The sequence below is a fragment of the Aulostomus chinensis genome, chromosome 5, assembly GCF_037954235.1.
Source record: "Aulostomus chinensis isolate RoL2024-O1b breed Wild chromosome 5, RoL_Achi_v1.0, whole genome shotgun sequence".
NCBI lineage: Eukaryota > Metazoa > Chordata > Actinopteri > Syngnathiformes > Aulostomidae > Aulostomus > Aulostomus chinensis.
In genome coordinates, this window is record NC_141324.1 from 26,862,488 (window position 1) to 26,881,888 (window position 19,401).

General features: G+C 44.0%; 4 protein-coding genes across 12 annotated transcripts in view; 1 reads left to right on the forward strand and 3 right to left on the reverse strand.

Moving 5' to 3' along the window:
- The window catches only part of mtcl1 (microtubule crosslinking factor 1), a 59,521-nt gene extending 58,203 nt beyond the window's left edge, over window positions 1-1,318 (reverse strand). For all 7 annotated transcript variants that reach the window (XM_086204297.1, XM_086204296.1, XM_086204299.1 and 4 more), the window contains exon 1: window positions 28-1,318. In XM_086204297.1, the coding sequence (XP_086060423.1) occupies window positions 28-834 (807 nt within the window). In that variant the 5' untranslated portion in view covers window positions 835-1,318. The remainder of the gene's footprint in view (window positions 1-27) is intronic.
- A 697-nt stretch (window positions 1,319-2,015) lies between these two features.
- Window positions 2,016-9,906, reverse strand: rab12 (RAB12, member RAS oncogene family). Its single transcript, XM_086204306.1, has 6 exons — window positions 9,451-9,906; window positions 8,241-8,301; window positions 6,342-6,480; window positions 5,320-5,409; window positions 4,935-5,039; window positions 2,016-4,135 (listed from the first exon to the last, which is right to left on the reverse strand). Exons 1-6 carry the CDS (start codon window positions 9,683-9,685, stop codon window positions 4,028-4,030), a joined length of 738 nt encoding a protein of 245 aa, XP_086060432.1. The 5' UTR covers window positions 9,686-9,906; the 3' UTR covers window positions 2,016-4,027.
- Window positions 9,907-10,228: 322 nt separating this feature from the next.
- On the forward strand, window positions 10,229-14,952 carry napgb (N-ethylmaleimide-sensitive factor attachment protein, gamma b). The gene is made up of 12 exons (XM_086204303.1): window positions 10,229-10,385; window positions 10,654-10,721; window positions 10,825-10,909; window positions 10,985-11,002; window positions 11,087-11,117; window positions 11,209-11,318; window positions 11,610-11,676; window positions 11,768-11,838; window positions 12,197-12,275; window positions 12,656-12,735; window positions 12,907-13,036; window positions 13,749-14,952. Exons 1-12 carry the CDS (start codon window positions 10,330-10,332, stop codon window positions 13,887-13,889), a joined length of 936 nt encoding a protein of 311 aa, XP_086060429.1. The 5' UTR covers window positions 10,229-10,329; the 3' UTR covers window positions 13,890-14,952.
- Window positions 14,953-15,819: 867 nt separating this feature from the next.
- piezo2b (piezo-type mechanosensitive ion channel component 2b) overlaps window positions 15,820-19,401 on the reverse strand; it is a 74,448-nt gene continuing 70,866 nt past the window's right edge. For all 3 annotated transcript variants that reach the window (XM_086204291.1, XM_086204292.1, XM_086204290.1), the window contains 2 exons: window positions 19,048-19,246; window positions 15,820-17,425 (listed from right to left, as the gene is read on the reverse strand). In XM_086204291.1, coding sequence (XP_086060417.1) covers window positions 17,173-17,425; window positions 19,048-19,246 — 452 coding nt within the window. In that variant the 3' untranslated portion in view covers window positions 15,820-17,172. The remainder of the gene's footprint in view (window positions 17,426-19,047; window positions 19,247-19,401) is intronic.

Here is a 19,401-nt window from a genome sequence, read left to right on the forward strand (position 1 = left end):
TGAGGACTGACTTGTTGAGAACCATACCTTGAGGTAGTCGTTTTCAGATCTCAGATCCTCTATTTCCCTCAGCAGGTCCTCCTCGGTTACATCCTTCCCTGGCAGTTTGGGTTGTGCGCTCGTTGGGGCTTTGTGTTTCTGGCCGTGCCCCCCTGGTGCGGGCTGAACCTGAGACATTCCTCCCTTGCCTGCTGCGGGAGCCTCGGTAGTGTGCAGCGGAGCGGCAGCAGCTTCTGCCCGCGGCGGATTATCTGCCCCCAGCTGATCCCGGTCACTGGAGCCGGTACCGGACTCTGCGTCGCTACTAGCGGCCGGTGCCAGCCTCTGCTCGTCCGACAGCGGCTCGGACTGGCAGTCTGACAGGTCTGAGCTGCTGTCTGTCTGGCTGACTCGACCGAGAGGCGCTCCGGTTGGTACCCGGATAGGGGATCCATGGCTGAGAGGGCCCGGGGTTCCAAAGGCTAGCTTCCCCTTCTTGCCTTTGGCGAGGGTCGGGCTGCTGGCAGCTTTGGGCTCGGCCGCTGCATGCTGGGGAAGCCGGGAGGGTTTCTTCCCTGCAACTGACTTGATGTTACTTTTCGCCGTGGCTGGCTTCTCTTTCACCCCGGTTATGTTGCGTCTGGAGCTGCGGTTTGGGTGGGCTAAGGGCACTGAGGAGGACTGCTGCTTGCTGAGTTTGGGGGATTTGGGTACGATAGCAGGTGGTTTTGTGGAGCGGGAGTGCACATCCTTGAGGAACGGTCTGGCAGGGGAGGGCGCTCGGTTCAATCTCTTTTTCTCCAACTGGTGGTTCTGCGGTTTGGTGTCGCTGCCAGAGCCATTGGAGCTCTCCATTATACACCGACACCGGCAGCAGGAGGGCGATGAAGGAAATAATCAATCCACAGCACCGCGGAAAATCTCTGACATGCAACAGCAGAAAGACAGCCAGGTTTCTCTTCCTTCCTTCTACTCGGGGGATGGATGCGCATCCTGCGTAATGTGGAATGTTTTAGTCCATTTCGTCTGCATTCACCAGGTTGTCATTGTAGTCCCCTCTGCCTCCTTGGAGGAAAAGCTGCAATGAAGCGGGGATTACTGGGACGGATGGGATGACAGACAGGTCGCATCTGCAGACAGGGCTTGTGCTGCTCAAGTTGCCAAGGAAAGAGTCCTGGATCCGCCGTTTTCTCCTCCTGCAGCTCGGCTCTCCATCCTTCTGTTTTGTTTTTGTTTTTTACTACCGGGGCCCCCGTGTCTCCTGTCGTACCCCCTTCCTACTCTTCCCTATCTGGCATGTAAGATCTGCAATCGCTGCGGTGTGAGGCTCGACGCCCGTGATTTCCTGCGGGGCGCATGCGCTGCTGCGTCCCGAGCGCCCAAGCACACCCCTTGTTTTCTCTGGGACCAGGCGGGACCAGGTCTGACACGCTCTGGTGCGCATGCCCTGAAGACACAAATAATTGAACACCTTCACATTAAAGTGCTGATGCAACCGAGAGGATGCAATAATAAGCTCTTATTACGGGAAATATTATAAAGACGTCATGTTGTATTCAGCCGGAGCAGACTGATGCTTTCCTAATCACACCTTCAGCAGGAAAAGAACAGGGTTCAAAGACATTTTGACTAATTAATTTCCATATTTGTATGCATAAAATAATTTCATGACCATACGTTCTCTGACACATTTATTGAAAAAAAAATATTATTTTGACAAGGGAAAAAAAGAAAAGACAGGTTATGTTTTGATGCAACATGAGCATCCATTGAAGTAAGACGAATAACTGAAAACCCTTTTTTTCTCAGTCAGTTTTAATTGACCAAAATGTACGCTACTATTCAGGTATTTGTGAGGCTAATTGCCATGACTTTGCAACGTTTTCTAACATTTCTTTATGTCTTCCAAGCTTTGCAAGGCCCGGAACTTTACAAATTTCAGGACGTTTCCAGCCTTTTCACGCAAGAACCTCTGCAGTTAAAAGAAACAAGCATTAGAAAATGTTGTCACACAATAACAAGACCACAATCTGGTAATAAATATAGATATCTTTAATTGCATTTAATTAGTTCAAGAATGCCACAAGTTATAAATACCACAAATCCACATAAAACATGCCAACATGTCAAAGACCTGTAACAGGTTTAAAAACACGTAGTTTCATGTTAAAGGATACAAATGTTTTGTTTTTACTACGTATATTGAAAACACTGAAGGCTGGAGTATTAAAACAAGGACCACAGGGTTAGTGCTGAATGGAAAGAGTCAGAGGAGACAAATGAAAGGTTAAAAAAAGAAAAATCAATCGCCGAACATGCCTTCCCAACTCCATATTTCTAAAACTGGAGACAACTGGTCTTTTCCTGCTGGTAACCCTTTTTGCGAGATGTGCTTTGCTGTCAGTTAGTGTTCATCTTGCGTTTTTCACAAACTATTTTGGTACGAAACTTTACAAAAGTCCACAAAAGCTTGACCTTCGATCAATAAAGTGAAGTGATAGGTTAATCGGTTATTTAAATCAGGCCCTTTGAACGGGCTCGTCCCTCCTCATCCTCGGGCTTCAACGCGTAAAAAACAAAAAGACAAAAAAAAAAAGACAGTGCTACGCTGCTTTGACTGCATTAATTTCACAACAAAACAGAAGAATTAAATGAGCATTAATATCTATGAATGTGGGACAGCTTAACATGCATAGCCTAGTATTTCTTTTTTAAATGTGCAAGTAATGGGATATTCCCATTCTGGTCCGTAACAAAATTCCAAACCGTGAATTCAAAAACCTACTTCCCTCAAAGCAAAGAGAGAAGTTACTTTATCAAATAATAACTCAACTAAGCAAATCAAGTCTTCAGCAAATGCTTGACAAAATAAGCAGATATGAGCCAGTCAACATTTCCTGAGTCATTCAAATACTGAACAAACTTTGCTGCGCCTTTCTCACCAAAAAGGGAGATTCGCAGACGTTTCTGCGCCGTATCTGAATTCAGAGGAAAAAAAAAACGAATCACAACATTAGTAAGAAAAGCAAAGACTGAAACCATCATTTTCTAATCCTTCGGAAAAGTCACACGAGGAGAACAGCCCTGTGAAAACACCAATCCCTCACAAATTTCTTCTCTTTTCCCATTCAACAAAGTCTTCAAATCCCTCTCAACAGGAGCAACATCGATCTTTATTAATGCTAAAATACAAGCTATGTCGTTTCCTTTCCGGCTGACTTCCTCTACTTGTCAGCTCAACTACAGATTGTAGTGCAAAACATTACTTTTTTTTAACAAATATGAGCCATTCCAGCTACGACACCTTAAGGCAATATACCCCCCCCCCGCAACCCCCCACCCCAACCACCTACTGATGGCCACAAAAAATCTGCATCTGTCCAGTTGTTACAGCAGCATGCCTTTGTCATGTATATTTACATTGTATCCATAAAAAGAAAAATCATGTGCTTCTGTTTAGCTCAAGTCAACTTTGTATTACTGCCTAATATCGAGAATATAGAACCACTGTACCAGGACAAGTATTAAATCTAAGCTTAGGAGACAGGAGACAGGAGATACTGTAATCTCCCATCTGGGATCATGAGGAAACTCAAAAGATGACAAAATTAGCGTAGTGTGTAATGACCATCAACCAAAACACAACAGGAAGATAACAAGGCCCTCAGTTATCCCTCTGCTTGTAAATGTGCAACGGCTACCAGAGAGCTCTCTACCTCGAAGGCACCTGCGGGCACAGCTAGCTGAGGAATGAGGTAGTCAGGGTCCAGGGAAGAGAGGAAGGTGGAAGGAAGTGTGTTAGTGTGTGTCCTAGTGTACAGTTACAAAACCAGGTGGAAGAAGAAGAAGAAGAAGAAGAAGAAGAAGAAGAAGAAACGTGGGATTATTATACTGGATGTTTTCGAGAGTCTGTGCATCTTCCAGCAGAGATCAACCATTCCAACCAAACTGCTGCTGTGTGCTGCTCCCTGGTGGCCACACTGGCACTCTGCATGTTTGAGCCGAATGTGAGAGGGATTTTGGGGGGGGGGGGGGGCAAATCTGGCTCTCAGCAGCAGCGCATGCGAGGAGGAGGCAACTCCGGAGGCACTTCCGGTTCAGGCTGCAGAGATAAGACACTGTTGGAAAGCTCCTTGTTGGGAATTTCCAGCGGCATCTGTTGAGGAGACAAAGACCAAAAACACGGGGTTAATCCTTCACAAATGTAGTAATGGTCACACACACACACACACACACACACACAATATATGTATATATATGTATATATTAACTTGTAGGTGAACAAGCACTAGTTTGTGCATAACCAAGATAGGAAATAAAACGATAGACGTGATGATAGGGATGCAGAACCCCAGCTACTTCATCATTTTCCTGCTGGAAACAAAATTGAACTCTTCCAGAATAACCTTAAAAGATCCGCAAAGGTGCGATCTTCCCACTGTGCCCCCTCCCCACCAGGACCTGGATCCATACACAGTCCCACACAACAAGAAATATCATCACACCTTACAGAAACTAATTTTCATAAAGGCCCATGTCATATTTCCTAAAGGAAAAGCAACTCCCCTGCAACATGAAAGAAAGAAGGGAGAAAAAAAATGCTAGATCTGCTCAGGGATCCAGGTACTCCCGAAGTTTAACAGGCTCCAACATCCCCTTAATCCACCCCTTCACCAAGTTTCATGTCAGTAGACCAGCTAGTTTTTGTTTGATCCTGCTAAAGGTCAGTCAGTCAGTCAGACAGGTGAAAAAAATGAACCTCATCATGGAGGTCAAAAGATATTGTAACACCAGAGGAAACTGAAAGAGTGGACAGTTACATTTTATGCTCCCTAAGTGTCTTAACCAGAATTGTAGCACCTTAAGGAAAAGAAGTCTTTCAAAATGTTTGAACTGTCAAATACTGACAGTGAACACCCACCTCCCCAAAAGACAAGACATCAAGCAGCACCAACCTTGCTGAGGATGTCATCCACAAGCTTCAGGAAGATCTCATCCACATTAAAGTTATCCTTGGCACTCGCTTCGCAGAAGCGCATGCCGCTTATTCGAGAGGCAAACTGTAAGAGGAGAAGAGTGAGCTCAGTGGAAGTGAGAGGACGTCTTCCCTCTGGAGTTACGACTGTGGAATGTGGGATTCAGAGTGTCTGCTGCAGAAACCACGATTCCTATGAAACACTGATCCTCATGCAAGTTCAGCGAATGCCATTAACTCCTATATTGTTTACTCACTACACACAATGAAGCAGAGTATTTGTTGTTTGTGTGACTGCATCTTATTTCAGGTACTTGGATCTGTGTAGGTGTGTTCCAGACTAAGCTCGAAGATGTTGAACCCACCCTCTCTCCCTGCTGTCTGGAGATGATGCGGTCAGTCTCACAGTCCAGCTTGTTCCCAACCAGGAGAAGTTCTGCTTCCTCAGAGGCGTACTGACACGGAACAGACAAGGCACAGGAGGCACGTCAGGAAAGAACCGGCCTCTCGTCTCATAAAAGTCAAACTACTGTCACCAGGAAACCTGGACTGGCTGTAAAATACTGTAGCCACACTGACATTTACAAAGGAAGTTGTTCTCAAAGAGCAGACGTCTTCCTGTATAGACGGGTTTTAACTCCGTTGTCGCTGTCAGTGTTCAAATCTGGTCAAACTGACTTCGACCTCATGAGCCTCAAGTCATATTTCCTGCAAACACCTGGAAAGGCATGTAAATGATAAACTGGAGGCTTTTCTTCAACCAGTTGGAGAGGTTTTTTCGATTCAAATGTGACAAGTAGGACCATGAAGTAGTAAAAAAAAAAAGAAAGTAGTAGAAGTAGAAGTCCAAACACACAGAAAAAGGGGGGGGGGGGGGTAAATTCTGTGGATGAATCTGCTGGGGGGTATGTGCTAGAAAATACAATGGGACCACGGCATCAAGGTTCAGGTTCCACTAAATTCTTCCACACATTGAATAGTTTAGTCTAAACTGTCTGGCTCATAAAGTGCCATTTCAACACACTCCAAACATTACATTAAACTTGTGGACAGTACCACCGCTGGGTTTTTTCATTTTCCTTTGTTAAATTCCACACATGCTTCTCATTCCATCATAGCTGTGACTAATTTTTCTGCTAACCAATCTCTGGACATATTTAGACATACAACATGTTCTGGACAAAGCAGTCCTGGATAAACTTCTTCTTTGACTTTGATGACCAGTTGGGTTAGCTATTGAACCTTGTTGGCGAGTACTAACCAATCATTTTTTTCCCCGCGTCCTGCTGTGCTTCAAAGTAAGATGGCTCGAGAAAGAAATGTCCTTTTATCAAGACGAAGGGCTGACAGGTCAGGCAGAATTCCAGCAGTCTGACAGTTCAGTTACCTTGTCTATCATCTTCATCCATTTGGGAAGGTCATCAAACGTCTCCTGCTTTGTGATATCGTACACGAGCACAATTCCTTTGGCACCTCTGTAGTAGGCTGACGTGATGCTGTTGAACCTCTCCTGACCGGCCGTGTCCCTGGAGAGGAAGGAAATCATTAAAAGGCAGCCCAGCAGCGAACAGTCACGAATGACTCTGATTGATACAAGGGATTTTTTATTGATGAAATACTCGAAGATCAGGTGGGCAACGATTGAGCCCATCTGAAACCTTTTTTGTAACATTAATTAGGGTTTATACACATTTTACCAATACATTTCCATGACTTCTGGGAGGCTTTCAGAGAGACAACTGCTGTTTTCTATCTCCAGGATTTTTACAGGTTTTTAATGGCCCTATGAGCCACAATTAATCAAGAGTTAGTTAGCAAAAAAAAAGAAAAGAAAAAGAGTTGGTTAGCAACATAGATAATCTGGTATCCACATCATCATCATAATCACCATCTGGTGTCTCGCTACAAACATCCGAAGAGTTTGTTTCCAAAATGAGACTTAAACAGTTTGAGCATCAAATGAAGGTTTGGGACATTTTTTGTTTTTATCATTCAAACTGTTGTCTTCAAAGCAACACTACTAATTGCACTTCAGGCTGAGGAATAAGAAAAGTCTGATCTTACTTCTAACTCATTTTGGAAATGAACTCCTTGCGTTCTACTGCTTCATGGATGATTGACGGTATCGTCTCAGTCTGCGTTAGCAGCAGTTAAAGCTCACAGTGCGGTGTTACAGTACCTTCAGCCAGCTAGTGTCTCCCGACCCTTGTGAGTCACAGTCAGGCTTATGAGCAGAGGAGCGGACAGAGATAGCATCACAATGGCAGGGTTAGGGTGCAGCAATGATGGAGCTCGATATGTGCTGGTCAACATGACAGACAAGCCACACAGCAGGTAGAAATCCTGAGCCGACAGTTTGAGGGGTGGGAGTGGGATTGGGGGGGGGGGGGGGGGTAAGGGAGCATAGACAAAATGTGAAGTGACAAATGATCGTTGGTAGAGGAGGGTGGATGGAGTGTTAGTTCAAAGAGAGACGTGAAACACGCAACAGATTCCCACGCTTGAACTCAGCAGTCACGCACAGTAAATGCAGTCATATTTTGTCAAGGGGGGGGGGTATTCAAATTTTCAATATCTACATTCATCAATACGTACATTTATTACATCTCTTAAGAGATCATGCATCGGTTTGTTTTTACAAATCAGTCATTTAAAGCCAAAAAACAAACAAACTGTGACGATGTGTGCAAAAGTTAAAGTGAGGTAAGTGAGGAGAAATGAAATGTAAGGTAGTGTTGATACAGGACATGAACACATGATCAGAGTACAGGAAGCACTGAGCTTCAGTCACAACATTCAGGGGGGGTCCAGGCAAATAAATGTGACCTGGTCCACTTTGAAAGACCCCCTCATCAACTGACATCGTTCGTGAACATGGATGCATGTTCTCAATTGTGTATTTTAACCATTTTAAATGGTGCACTTAGATAAATTACATGTGTGTCACCCATCATAGATGACTCAGTTTGACTGGAGCGGGTCAAAGAAAGACCCAGCAGTCGCGATGGTTCTAATTTCTTCTTCTCCTTTTAAGACTAGCGACAAGAAAAGCACCAGTCAAATACAACATCTTATTTAGTCTTTTCAAATGGAACAAATGTTCATGTTTATTTGCATATAGAGAAGTGAGATCCAACCACAAGTGGTCACTCGAGACGGGAAGGCAAATTCTAAACCTGAGTGAGAACTCTCAAACATGGAGCTGTCCACTTGTGGCCGGTGAACCAAGACGTAGCTTAACGCGCCGTCTGAATGAGGCCTTAAGACGTCTGTTCAGCGAACGTACCATATTTGTAGTCTAATCTTCTTCCCTCTCAGCTCCACCGTCTTGATTTTGAAGTCAACTCCTGTCAGAGGAATTAGAGCAAAGTAAGTTCAGGATTTCCTGTGTTTCATTAGTCAGAGTAGGAAGAACTTCATGGGGGAGGTTGGGTTTCACCGACGCTGCATCAAACCATTTCCTTTACCAATGTCAAATAATAACATTACAATGAGAAAAATGACCTTTTTTGTTGAAATCATGTGTTACAACTGGTCTCTTCATAAAAAAAATCTGTTGTTAGTGAAGTTCCACACGTGATCCGATGCTTCCTAGCAGCGAATCTGTCAGCAAGGAAGATAGAAACTGTCCAAAGTGGATAGAAACTGAACAAAGAATGATGTGCTGGAGTTCAGTGGCTGTTAGACTGTTCCTTCTGCTGCATCTTTGACCAAAGGAACTCAACAACACCAATACCTGACCCTTCACACGACCTTCCATGAGTCCTAGCAATGACAGGACACCAAATGGAGCTTCGCCATATCAGCTGTCTGCCTGGGACTATTTTGGGATTGCACACTATTGGTGACTGCTGTTTCGGTCCCAGTTGTTTACTCAGATTAACTAAACGTGTATGTTGTTAGCTGACAGCAAGTACAACTGCAACAGAAAAAACTTGTCACACAGAACACTTGGTGTGGACACATTTGCTCGATCAATGTGCAAAAGGGGCCCTCCTTTGAGTAGCATTAAGTGACAATGTTCATTAGCCCCAGTATTAATGCACAGGATGGCGTAAACTAGGCTGCTTTCTCACACAAAATGAACAAAACAGGATCACCAGTTCTCGTCAAAACGAGGCAATTAATGAGTTGCTTGAGAGTCATGATATTTAGGAAATACGTCTCCAATAATTTTCAATGTTTAAGGTTCAAGGCCTGCAGGGAAAACTTCTTACACACAAGCTTATTAACAACGTTCTTCCAAGCGCCAGGCATGTTTGGAGACAAAGCAACCTGACGTCGTCCAGGTTACTGGCTGGAGCTGCGCTTGTGCCGTAGTTAGCTTAAGTTAGCTAGCTTCGGCGAGTATTACACCACCAGTCTTATTACTGAATTACGAGTAAATATGTTGCACAACGCCCGGTCCACATGGGGTCAACAACACTTCGTCCAGTACATAGACGAATCCCTGCTGCTCGAACTGTTGTGCTGTGAGTAAAAACTCTTGTCCTCACCTACGGTCGACTTGCAAGCTTCGCAGAAGGTGTCGTCGGTGTATCTCTCCATTAAGCTGGTTTTACCGACACCACGGGAGCCGATAATGATAATTTGAAGTTTGAAATCAGCGGGTCTGGGTGGCATCTTCCTGCGGCGCGACTGAGCCCCCATAGCTGGGGAAGAGTTCGCGGAGCCCCCGCCGCCGCCGCCGCCACCGGCCCTCCGCGGGATGTCATATCGTGGATCCATCATTATTTCCACATTTGGTATTGAAAATAAATACAGGCGAAGTAACTTAACCCGACAAGGAATTCCAACAATGTGTTATTTCCAACTTTCTTTTGTCTCTGTGTGAGTTTGAGAAAGTTTCTCTCTCGCCGACGACTGTTGTTGTTCAGCCATTAGAGACCAAGGCTGTCATCCGCCGTGACGTCACGAATCACGTGTTGCGCTTCCGCTTCCGACGGAAACGGCTATAATATCATTCTCCAGTTTATTATTTTGTAAAGTTCCGTATGCAGTGATATAATGAGAGCCTCTGGGAAGAAAAAAAACGGGATGAATCTTATCTTAAAAAAACTACAAGCGCTTCCGGTTGATAAAATTATAGCCTACAATCAATGATACAAAGTCCAGTTAAACGGAGTTTCATGAGTGGATGAATCCTGGATCCTGAACCTGAATCTTGAACAGTCGCTCAGTTTGGTTAGGGCTTGTATTTGCTGTTTTCCGGCCTGCAGCCGCGAAGTGCACCACCCTTGTCGGCACCCGTAGTCTGCGACACTGGGCGACGTTGTGTTTAGCCCCGCCCCCTGTAATCCAAACATCGACGAAGCAACATCCATAGCAATTTACTGATCACCAGTTCCTCACGCGGAGTCGGATTTAGTGATAGCATGGCCGCTCAGAAAATCAATGAAGCTCATGAGCACATAGCTAAAGCGGAGAAATGGTGAGTGACGGCAGAAATCGTTCGTCCTCGGCAGCCAGTTTGTTTTACAATTGGTGTTAGCTTCTTTAGCTAAAAGGCCACTGTGCTATTTCCATTAGAGGTTATGCGACAAACATTGACAGCTGATGTTGCATCACCAGCGTATCGATACGTGTAATATACGTGTTTGTAATAGTTTATAATGGTCATCTGGAAGTCTTGATAATTTGTCCACATATAAATACCTGGTAGAACTATTTGTAATTTGCTCTTTGGTGTGTTTTTGTAGCTTAAAAACGAGTTTGACAAAGTGGAAGCCAGATTTTGACAGTGCTGCATCAGAATACGCCAAAGCAGGTAACCTATGATCGATCATGTCAGCATAATTGATACCACAGTATTAACTAGGAAGACACTGTAATCATGATATTGTCAACCAACATCTGTATCCTGCTTCAAGCTGTCTGCTTCAAGAATGCCAAGCAGTATGAGCAGGCGAAGGATGCCTACCTGAAAGAAGCTGAATATCACACAGAAAACAAGGCGTATCCTCACTTGAGCTCTTCCACAGATTCTTGGTGTTAGAATATGTTCTGTCGTTTCCTTAACTTCTGCTGCAGGCTTTTCCATGCTGCAAAGTAAGTATCTTATTGTAAAAGTCACTGCCGGTTCAGTATTTAACACTGGGGCCGTGTTTTTTATACTCTTTTCCTCTTCGTCAGGGCTATTGAACAGGCGGGTATGATGATGAAGGTGAGTACAGCTACAGCGTAAACACTGAACTCATGAACATTTAAATTGTGTGCCACAGGAGTGTAGTATCGCTGTGTTTGCCCTCCAACAGGAACAAAAGAAGATGCCAGAGGCCATCCAGTACATAGAGAAAGCCTGCATGATGTACATGGAGAATGGGACCCCTGACACTGCTGCCATGGCTCTGGACAGGGCTGGAAAGTAAAAAAATAAATAAATAAATACAAATATATATATGCCCCTAAATTTACATACTGACACAAATATAATCAGGCTAAACCACTTTCTTGACATTGCAAGCAACCAGATGGGTATTATGGCAGATATGTGTTGGTTAATCTTGTTAGAAGGAGAAAACAAAAATATCTTTATAGTGAACCAAGGTGGAAATTTGTCATCTGCTCACCAAATATAAGAAACCTCATAAAAACAAGTCACTGAAACAAGCAAATGTGTTCACACTTTCACTCAATCTAAAATGTTTGTCCTCAGACTCATTGAGCCGCTAAACCTGGAGAAAGCTGTTGATTTATATCAGAAGGCAGCCGGTGTGTTTGAGGTGAGAATGAGGCTCCACGAATGTTTCAGTCAATCACCCGATTGTTGATTTTGTCTCGTTTGATGAGCGTGTCCTTGCTTCCTGTCTGCAGAACGAGGACCGTCTGCGCCAGGCAGTTGAGCTGCTGGGCAAAGCCTCCAGACTGCTGGTCAGGTTAAAAAGGTATAAAGACAAAGAGGAATAAATCTCACTTATTATTGAACTGAAGCAAGCAGTTTAGGACAAATACAGTGGAGCTGTTACAGGTGAATGCAGACGTTGAAAGCTGGCCTGTAAGTTAAGAGTAAATGCCACAGTCAGATGAGGTAACTGAGGGTGATTTTCTTGGCTTGATACTTTGATTGCCATGGTGTTCAGGTGTTCCATGGTATTTCACCCTCCATCGTGACAGTGTAACCACACGTTTTCTAGTCCACCTCATGCACCCTCAGTGTCATCTAGGAACATAATTGTGTTATAATCCATGTAATAACACCTGCTATTGACTAAGAACTCACTCTGTTTATGCGTCTCTCACCAGGCTGGACGAAGCAGCCGTTGCTCTGCAGAAAGAGAAGAACATGTACAAAGAGATTGAGAACTTTCCAATGTGCTTCAAGGTGGGTGGACACTAAAGCTATGACAATGGGATGTCTGGTGGACACAAGGCAGTGTTGACATGCTCAACAGGCTCATGACTTTAATGCCGTTGGTGTGGTTTATCACTTCCCTCCACAGTCTATCATGGAAAAAGGGGGAGATCAATCGTTGGTTTAACCATCAATCGTCGCAAAAACAAATGTTTAAGTTTCCCTAATAAATGAATCCGAGATGGAGAGTAGGTACTTACAAAGGACCTGTTTGAGGTGTCACATTTCTCACCCCTGCGTGGTGATGTAGCTCACCCCAAACATCTGTAGGAGGCTCATCAAAAGACTTCAGTGTATCATTTATTCAGTGCGCACTCATCGTTTTTTCCCTGTGATTTCGTATTCTCTAGAAAACAACCGCTCAAGTGCTGATTCATCTTCACAGAGGCGACTACGTCGCAGCCGATAAATGTGTCAGAGAAAGTTACAGGTATGAGAATTTACACTGGTTTCATTACGTTTGTCACCTCGGGCGTTTGACGTCTGCCTCAAGGTAACTTTGAATCAAGGAAAAACATAAGAAACCGTTATGGCTGAGCTTTAGTGATCACGGCGTAGCGCTGCTGCCTCTTCACCTGTACTTCTGCTTCATCTCCACCAGCCTACCAGGCTACAGTGGAAGTGAAGATTGTGTTGCCATGGAGACGCTACTGCAGGGCTACGACGAGCAGGACGAGGACCAGGTTTATCGTGTGTGCAACTCACCTTTACTGAAGTACATGGACAATGACGTGAGTGGCATTCGCAGTGACTCGCTAGTAAATCTGGTGTGCCTCCCTGAGCCGACGGCGTGTCAGGATGTTTCGGCCTGATGATCGCTGGTGTTGTTATGTCTCTTAGCAGAGTAACAGCAGAAGTTGTAGATGGAGGTTGATGTAATATGGGAGGATGATAGAACTTAGATCGAGGAGCAATCAGCTGCCTTTCAAATAAGAACATGTTGGCTAGGGTTGCATGAAGTGTACTGTTTTTATTGTTGTTTTTTTTTAAACTCCCGCCGGGGTGGTTGGGTGATTGGTATGTGTCAGCAGAATTAAGGAGGGCCATAATTATAGTTTCACCGTTTTTGGGGTGTGGATCCAGGAAGTTATAGAGAGATTCTACACGATTACGTAACAGGGCAACAGTCGCCATTTCTATTTTATTTTATTTAGAAGGACAACACACGTTCCACACAAAGACACCAACAGTGCCAAAATCATGTCTCAGGAAGTGTTGGGGCGTGCTGGATTTGATTGACAGTTCTGGCAACATAAGCAACAACAGTCATTTTCATTTTTAATCCTGATGTTGCTCAACAACACCAGTGACTCAGTTGGTGTATAAAAATACAGAAATCTCTTGTGAAACAATAAGAAATGTTGCGTTTTGTTTAGTTTTTTGTTTTTTTTAGGGCCTTTTCATGTTCAAATCGATAACACTTCATTCTACACTCCCTCACAGTACGCCAAGCTGGCCATTTCTCTGAGGGTCCCTGGAGGGGGAGGAAAGAAGAAGAAGGCTGCAGCTGCACCACAGGGTGGCGCCGGCGGGGCGCCGGCAGCAGCTGAGGAAGAGGATGAATATGAGGGAGGGTTGTGTTAGCCTTCAGTCTGTATGGAGTCGACTCTTTCCATCTGCTGCTCCACTACTTCACCCCCCCCCCCCCCCCCCCGTGTGTGAGTTAGAAACCCTGACAAACCGTTTCTTCCAGCTCTGAAGCTCAGATGGGTGAAAATTGTGCAAAAAAACAAAACAAAAAATTAAGAAATCGGATTGAAAACACCCAGCAGTTAAATGTTGCTGATGAGAGTTAAGACAACTTCTTTTTTTTAATTTGCAGGTTTTCCTTGAGGTGGAGTGAAAAACATACTTCAATGTTCAATAATGTATGAAAGCCTCCTGTCGTGGGTAAATGTTTAATTATTTCTGGTCTCTGTGAAACTGTCAATTTTGCTGTTTGTGGGTGGAGTCGACCAACGCTACAGGTGTATTAAAATCAGACATTCTCTACTATATGTTCAATGAGTTGATCAGTGTATAGGTGTTTATTTGTACAGAGTTAATTTATTCAGTATTCATGGCTGCAGCCAGTTGAAAATGTTACTGGAACAATATGCAATCAATTTGTAAATGCATGAGTTTGGAATGGAAAAGGTCAGAAATTTGACTTTTTGAACATTTATGCTTGAAAAAATGATTGACATAATTGTATAAGCGCTTATTCAAATAAATCAAGGAAATAAAAAGTACAGCTCCTGATGCCACAGCTTGTAGCCAACTGTAGACTGTCGTCATGTCTGTCTACCTCGAGGTGTGTGTGTGGGTGTGTGTATTGTCTTGCACCTTAGGATAGTCGCAGCTGTGTGTTCTAACACATTATAATCACCAGATTAAAGTGATAAAGCTGAAGAAGAGTGTTTATAGTCAATTCCCTCTTGATTTCCCCCTTAAACACTCAAGTTGTGTCTTTGTGATGAATCTTAATGCTCTTATATTGCAATTGTGACAAATTCATGATTATGAAAACCATTTCCACGTACCACAACTAAAGGTTATAAAGGGACTGTTTACATTTTTTTATTTGTGCTGTCGCCCACTTGTTTATTCCTCAAAAACATATCTCCAAAGTTTGCACATACATCAATAAACATTTCCATTGAGTGGCATTAAATGGTGTCATTTTTTTTTAAGGGCTTAGCGGACACGTTTCCACGTGGCCAACAGCAACTGCCTGTACCAAAATGGTGCCTGACAGACATGTAAGAGCCTCCTAAGACGGTGGCTAATGTTGACTCCCTGTTCATGCTCTCCCATTCAGCTTCGTTCCCTCCCAACCCCAAGAACCTGCGCTGATTCAAGTCGGCCTGAACAAAATCCAAACTGACCGGAATGTTGCAACTGAGTGAGGTAAAACTAGTGTTCTTGCCAAGTATCTTTGTCTCGCCTACTAAAACCAAGAAGTCTTTTCACATCGCCATCAGGAGAGGGTCCCCATGAACGAGCCCACCAGATGACACTGCCATGTTTCTACAGAAGCCCGGAACAGACGCTGACACACAATGGCAGCGTTTCCACGGATGGTTCTGTTGCAGTAACAGCCGGATTAAGAAAATACTCTCATGTATGCAGCCTTTTTCTAATGACCTTAACTTGGATAAGGCGGAGTGAGACTGACTGAATACAGTCATGGAGTATTCTGATCCACATAGGTGGGTTGTTTCTCAGCGTTCTGCCACATGTGCAGTCGTCAAACTGCTTCGTGGCGCTTGAGCCAGCGTCCATCAAGTGTTACGAACTCCGCACTCGAGACAGCGTTCTGAATAAACTTCAAGAAAACGCTTCAAATATACCACAGTGGCAAAATGACAAAGGGTTTCAGATTAAATTCAGGGATGTAATACAGGCCTTTAAACTGTGAATGTAGTACCTGATTAAAGTCTGTCCTCTGAGGTTCTGATATCTGGGGGGGTCCTGTTCACACCTGATCCCGGCCTGTGCACCAGACCTTCACCTGAAGGAAACAGAGGCTCACACCTTTCCACTTGTTTTATTAGTAGATCTCTGAACCTCCACATCACATAATAGTTTCACATTTCAATTCCACCGAAGACTCGTCCCATTCAACTTATATGTACATGTAATGAAAATTAGTCATGGCAATAATGAAGAGTTTCTCTCATGCTACAGTGTCCTCTAATGCATAGTTTGGACCAAAGAGCTTCATGTTCCAGCCCTTTGCGTGATTTGTGTGGCCTCTTTATTTCGTCCTGGTTGGCTGAATGCCCGCCTCTGGGTGGTGTACGTTTTACCACTTAATGCAAGTTACCCTGATTGACAAACAGCCCTCTGCTGGTCTTGACTCGAGCCAACCTGCGGATGATTCATCACGTGGATTATTGGCAATTAATCTCATTTTCAGTGAGGAAACCAGCCCACAGCAGGTGTGTAGATATCTGTTCTCTTAAGACGGTCTCCCTTGTGCAGTAAACATACGAGTTATACAGTCCATCTCACCGGGTTTACATTACATTATCATGCCATTTAAATAGTTCTCGTCAGTCTTTTAGATCCATCGATGCCTACATATTGTAACATACAACTCATACACTGAATATCTGCGAATCTTCCTGAGAAAGATATGTGGGTGATAAAGAGTTTCACTCATACAAACAAAATAAGGCAAGATAATGTTGTCTTCATTTCGTCTGGAGTGGCTCCTGCGTGGTCTTTAAAAAAGAAACAAGGTGCTCTTTAAGTGTCAGAATCAACTTTTTCGATCCGCATCCTTGAAAAACTCGGGAGCTCAATATTGCACAGTCCCACAATCCGAGCGTTCCAGTTGGAGAAGATATGAGATTGTGCTCATGTGGTTTGTATGGGAAGCCCTTATAGATCACTGTTGTCTGAGCTTCTCTCCGCCAAGCCAGTAAAAACAAAACTAAAAACACAGTGGATTGGAGAGCAGTTGAGATTCAAGCAGTTAAGCTTTAAAAAAATCAATGCTTGTATTTGGGTAGGAACTTCTCAGATCAGATATTAATTTATTAAAACTGTCCTAAAAGATTTCTCTGGCTGCTTCATTTTATCCACTGGAAGTCAAAGCCAGGTTAGATAAACACAGCACCAGCAAATTGTGCTCACAATTTTATTCAGATGACCGTCGTCGTTGTTGTTGTTGTTGTTGTTGTTGTTTTTTCAATCACCAAAGAGTAAAAAAGATTAACTCAAAAAAGTGTGGAGCTACCACCGCCATCAGAGCTCAAAGAGGAAGGAGACGTGTCCTCAGCTGCGCCGCGCTCCCTCAGCAGGCAGATGGGTTGTAGTAGCTGCTCACATCAACAGAGCGACCTCCTCCACGTGTCTCTGGGTGTGCTGTCAATGGGTTTCACTGAGTTTTCTCCCGTGTCCACTTGATCATAGTCTCTGGCGATCGGTAGAGGAAGATGAGTTTGGCGTACATGTCCTCCTCCAGGTCCAGCTCCCCAGTCTCTCGGACCAGGAAGATGTCTGTGCACAGCTTAAGGATGCGATCCACGTTGGGTAGCTCTTCAAACATGATGGTGTGAGAGATGCCGCTGAAGAACTCACGCACAAACTTGCCGATGACCAGAACCACTGAGGCGTACAAGCCCATGATTCTACACAGGAAGCACAGGAGGTTAATCAGAGCGGTCGGTGCTGGAAGCAGACAGGAAGTTGACTGTGATAGACAGGAAATGCTGTAAGTTGTGATCATGAGGCTGCAAAGGCAGCAGGATTGGTTGGAGTTTTAGAATATCTCCCACATCAGACACTGTTTTTAGGTTTTAGACACACACACACACACACACACACACACACACACACACACACACACACAAGCGCCTGCAGACCATGTCGGAGTGGTTGGTTCTTGAGGTCACAGTGCAGCACTACAACATTTGAAATATCTGACTTTTTAAAGCAATCTATTAAACAGGGGCTGCTCAAAGGGGGGCCCAGGGGGCCAGGTTTGGTCCTCATAAGGTTCTACTTGAAAAAAAGATATCATTCACAGTTTATGCTGATTTTGTGAGGTAAAAATACTCTTTTAATATGCAAGATCTCAAATTTTTTTGTTTTTTAAATTAGAGAGGGTAGAGACAAAAGTATCTCGTTCTTTTTTTGACCTCATTTAATTTGAGTTTTGGGCCTTTTGGAAAAAAAAAAAAAAAGTTTGAGCAGCCTTCATCTCCAGAAACTCAATAATAAGGTACCCACACTTTGAAGCATATCATGGATTTTACCCTCAATGGTACGTTAATTCATAAAAACTAACATCAAATTGGGTTAAAGAATCAAAACTAGTGACTGAGACCATAAACTCACCAGCAAAGTGAGATGCAGTCACTTTTTCACAGACTTGCTATCAGTCGCCTCCTGCTGGCCACTCTGCAGCAACGTCAACTTGACTTCTTTCACATCTAAACATGAAGTCAAGCTGCTTTTCTTGGGCTTATTGTGGTAAATATCTTTGGATGGATAGCTGGTGGTATCAGGTGAAGGCCGCAAGAACCTGCCAGCTGCATACATCAATAACCTTTATCACTGCAGTGCTCCAGTCAATTGAATCAACACACTTCTCCTACAGATTGAAAATGTTGGATGCACCTGAGCTGATGTCTGGTCAGAGGTTTGAGGTGAGGGCCAATCTGTCGACCCGATACTGTTTTAAACACAAGTAAAGACCCTTTACACCACTCGACTGGCCATAAACTCTCCCTGCAATGAATTCTGTGCTGAGACTTGCACAGATTGACACAGAGGCATTAGGAACACAGCAGCTAAGATCAGCTCTGAATAAGACGAGTTAAAACCAAAATGGGACGGCACGGTGGTGCAGCGGTCAGCACAGTCGCCTCACAGCAAGAGGGTTCCAGGTTCAAGCCCCGGCTGGAGCACGGGATCTTTCTGTGTGGAGTCTGCATGTTCTCCCTGTGCCTGCGTGGGTTCTCTCTGGTACTCCAGCTTCCTCCCACAGTCCAAAGACAAGCAAATGGGGACGAGGCTGATTGATACTCTAAACTGGACAACAAAAAATTTGCCCTGCAGGTTTTCTGCCAGGATGTCTTACACGTGTACACTGTTGTGAAAGAATCGGTTTGGACACTTAACCAAGTAAACTTAGAAGACAGGATACACTTGCATGGATTTATTGCCCTGTAACTTTGGACAGCTGCATGACTAATGAGTAAAATGATGATACTTCACGATGTCAAACTCTTGATAAGTCACTACGTACCCGTATCCGGCCAGGAAGCCCAAACTCGGCGGGCTGACCTGGTCGCTGAACACGTAGAGCTCCAGGCACTCTTCATACTTCCCCCTCTCCTTTTCTATCAGCCCAAATTTTGTCTGGTTGACGATCCACCACTCCTGGATCTGTTCCGACTCATTATGAGCTCGCTTCAAGGTCAAATTTACGTCAAACATTTTTTTGTCTACAAGGATGAAGAATAAATTCAAATTTAGTCAGCAGACAAAATGAAACCAAAGCAACAACCTGTTTCTTTTTATATATTTTATATATCGTTATTTTTTAATTGTCTGTGTGTACATTTTTTTGTTTTTATCTGCACTTCTTGATACCACCACT

Excerpts from the sequence above, each read along its gene's own strand:
- rab12 (XM_086204306.1), bottom strand. The coding sequence starts at position 9,685 with ATGATGGATCCACGATATGACATCCCGCGGAGGGCCGGTGGCGGCGGC. Across the intron at positions 5,410-6,341 it reads GGATGAAGATGATAGACAAG|TACGCCTCTGAGGAAGCAGA; the intron begins GTAACTGAACTG and ends GTTCCGTGTCAG. Across the intron at positions 4,136-4,934 it reads TGGATGACATCCTCAGCAAG|ATGCCGCTGGAAATTCCCAA; the intron begins GTTGGTGCTGCT and ends TCTCCTCAACAG.
- napgb (XM_086204303.1), top strand. The coding sequence starts at position 10,330 with ATGGCCGCTCAGAAAATCAATGAAGCTCATGAGCACATAGCTAAAGCG. Across the intron at positions 10,722-10,824 it reads ATCAGAATACGCCAAAGCAG|CTGTCTGCTTCAAGAATGCC; the intron begins GTAACCTATGAT and ends TCCTGCTTCAAG. Across the intron at positions 11,677-11,767 it reads AGGCAGCCGGTGTGTTTGAG|AACGAGGACCGTCTGCGCCA; the intron begins GTGAGAATGAGG and ends TCCTGTCTGCAG.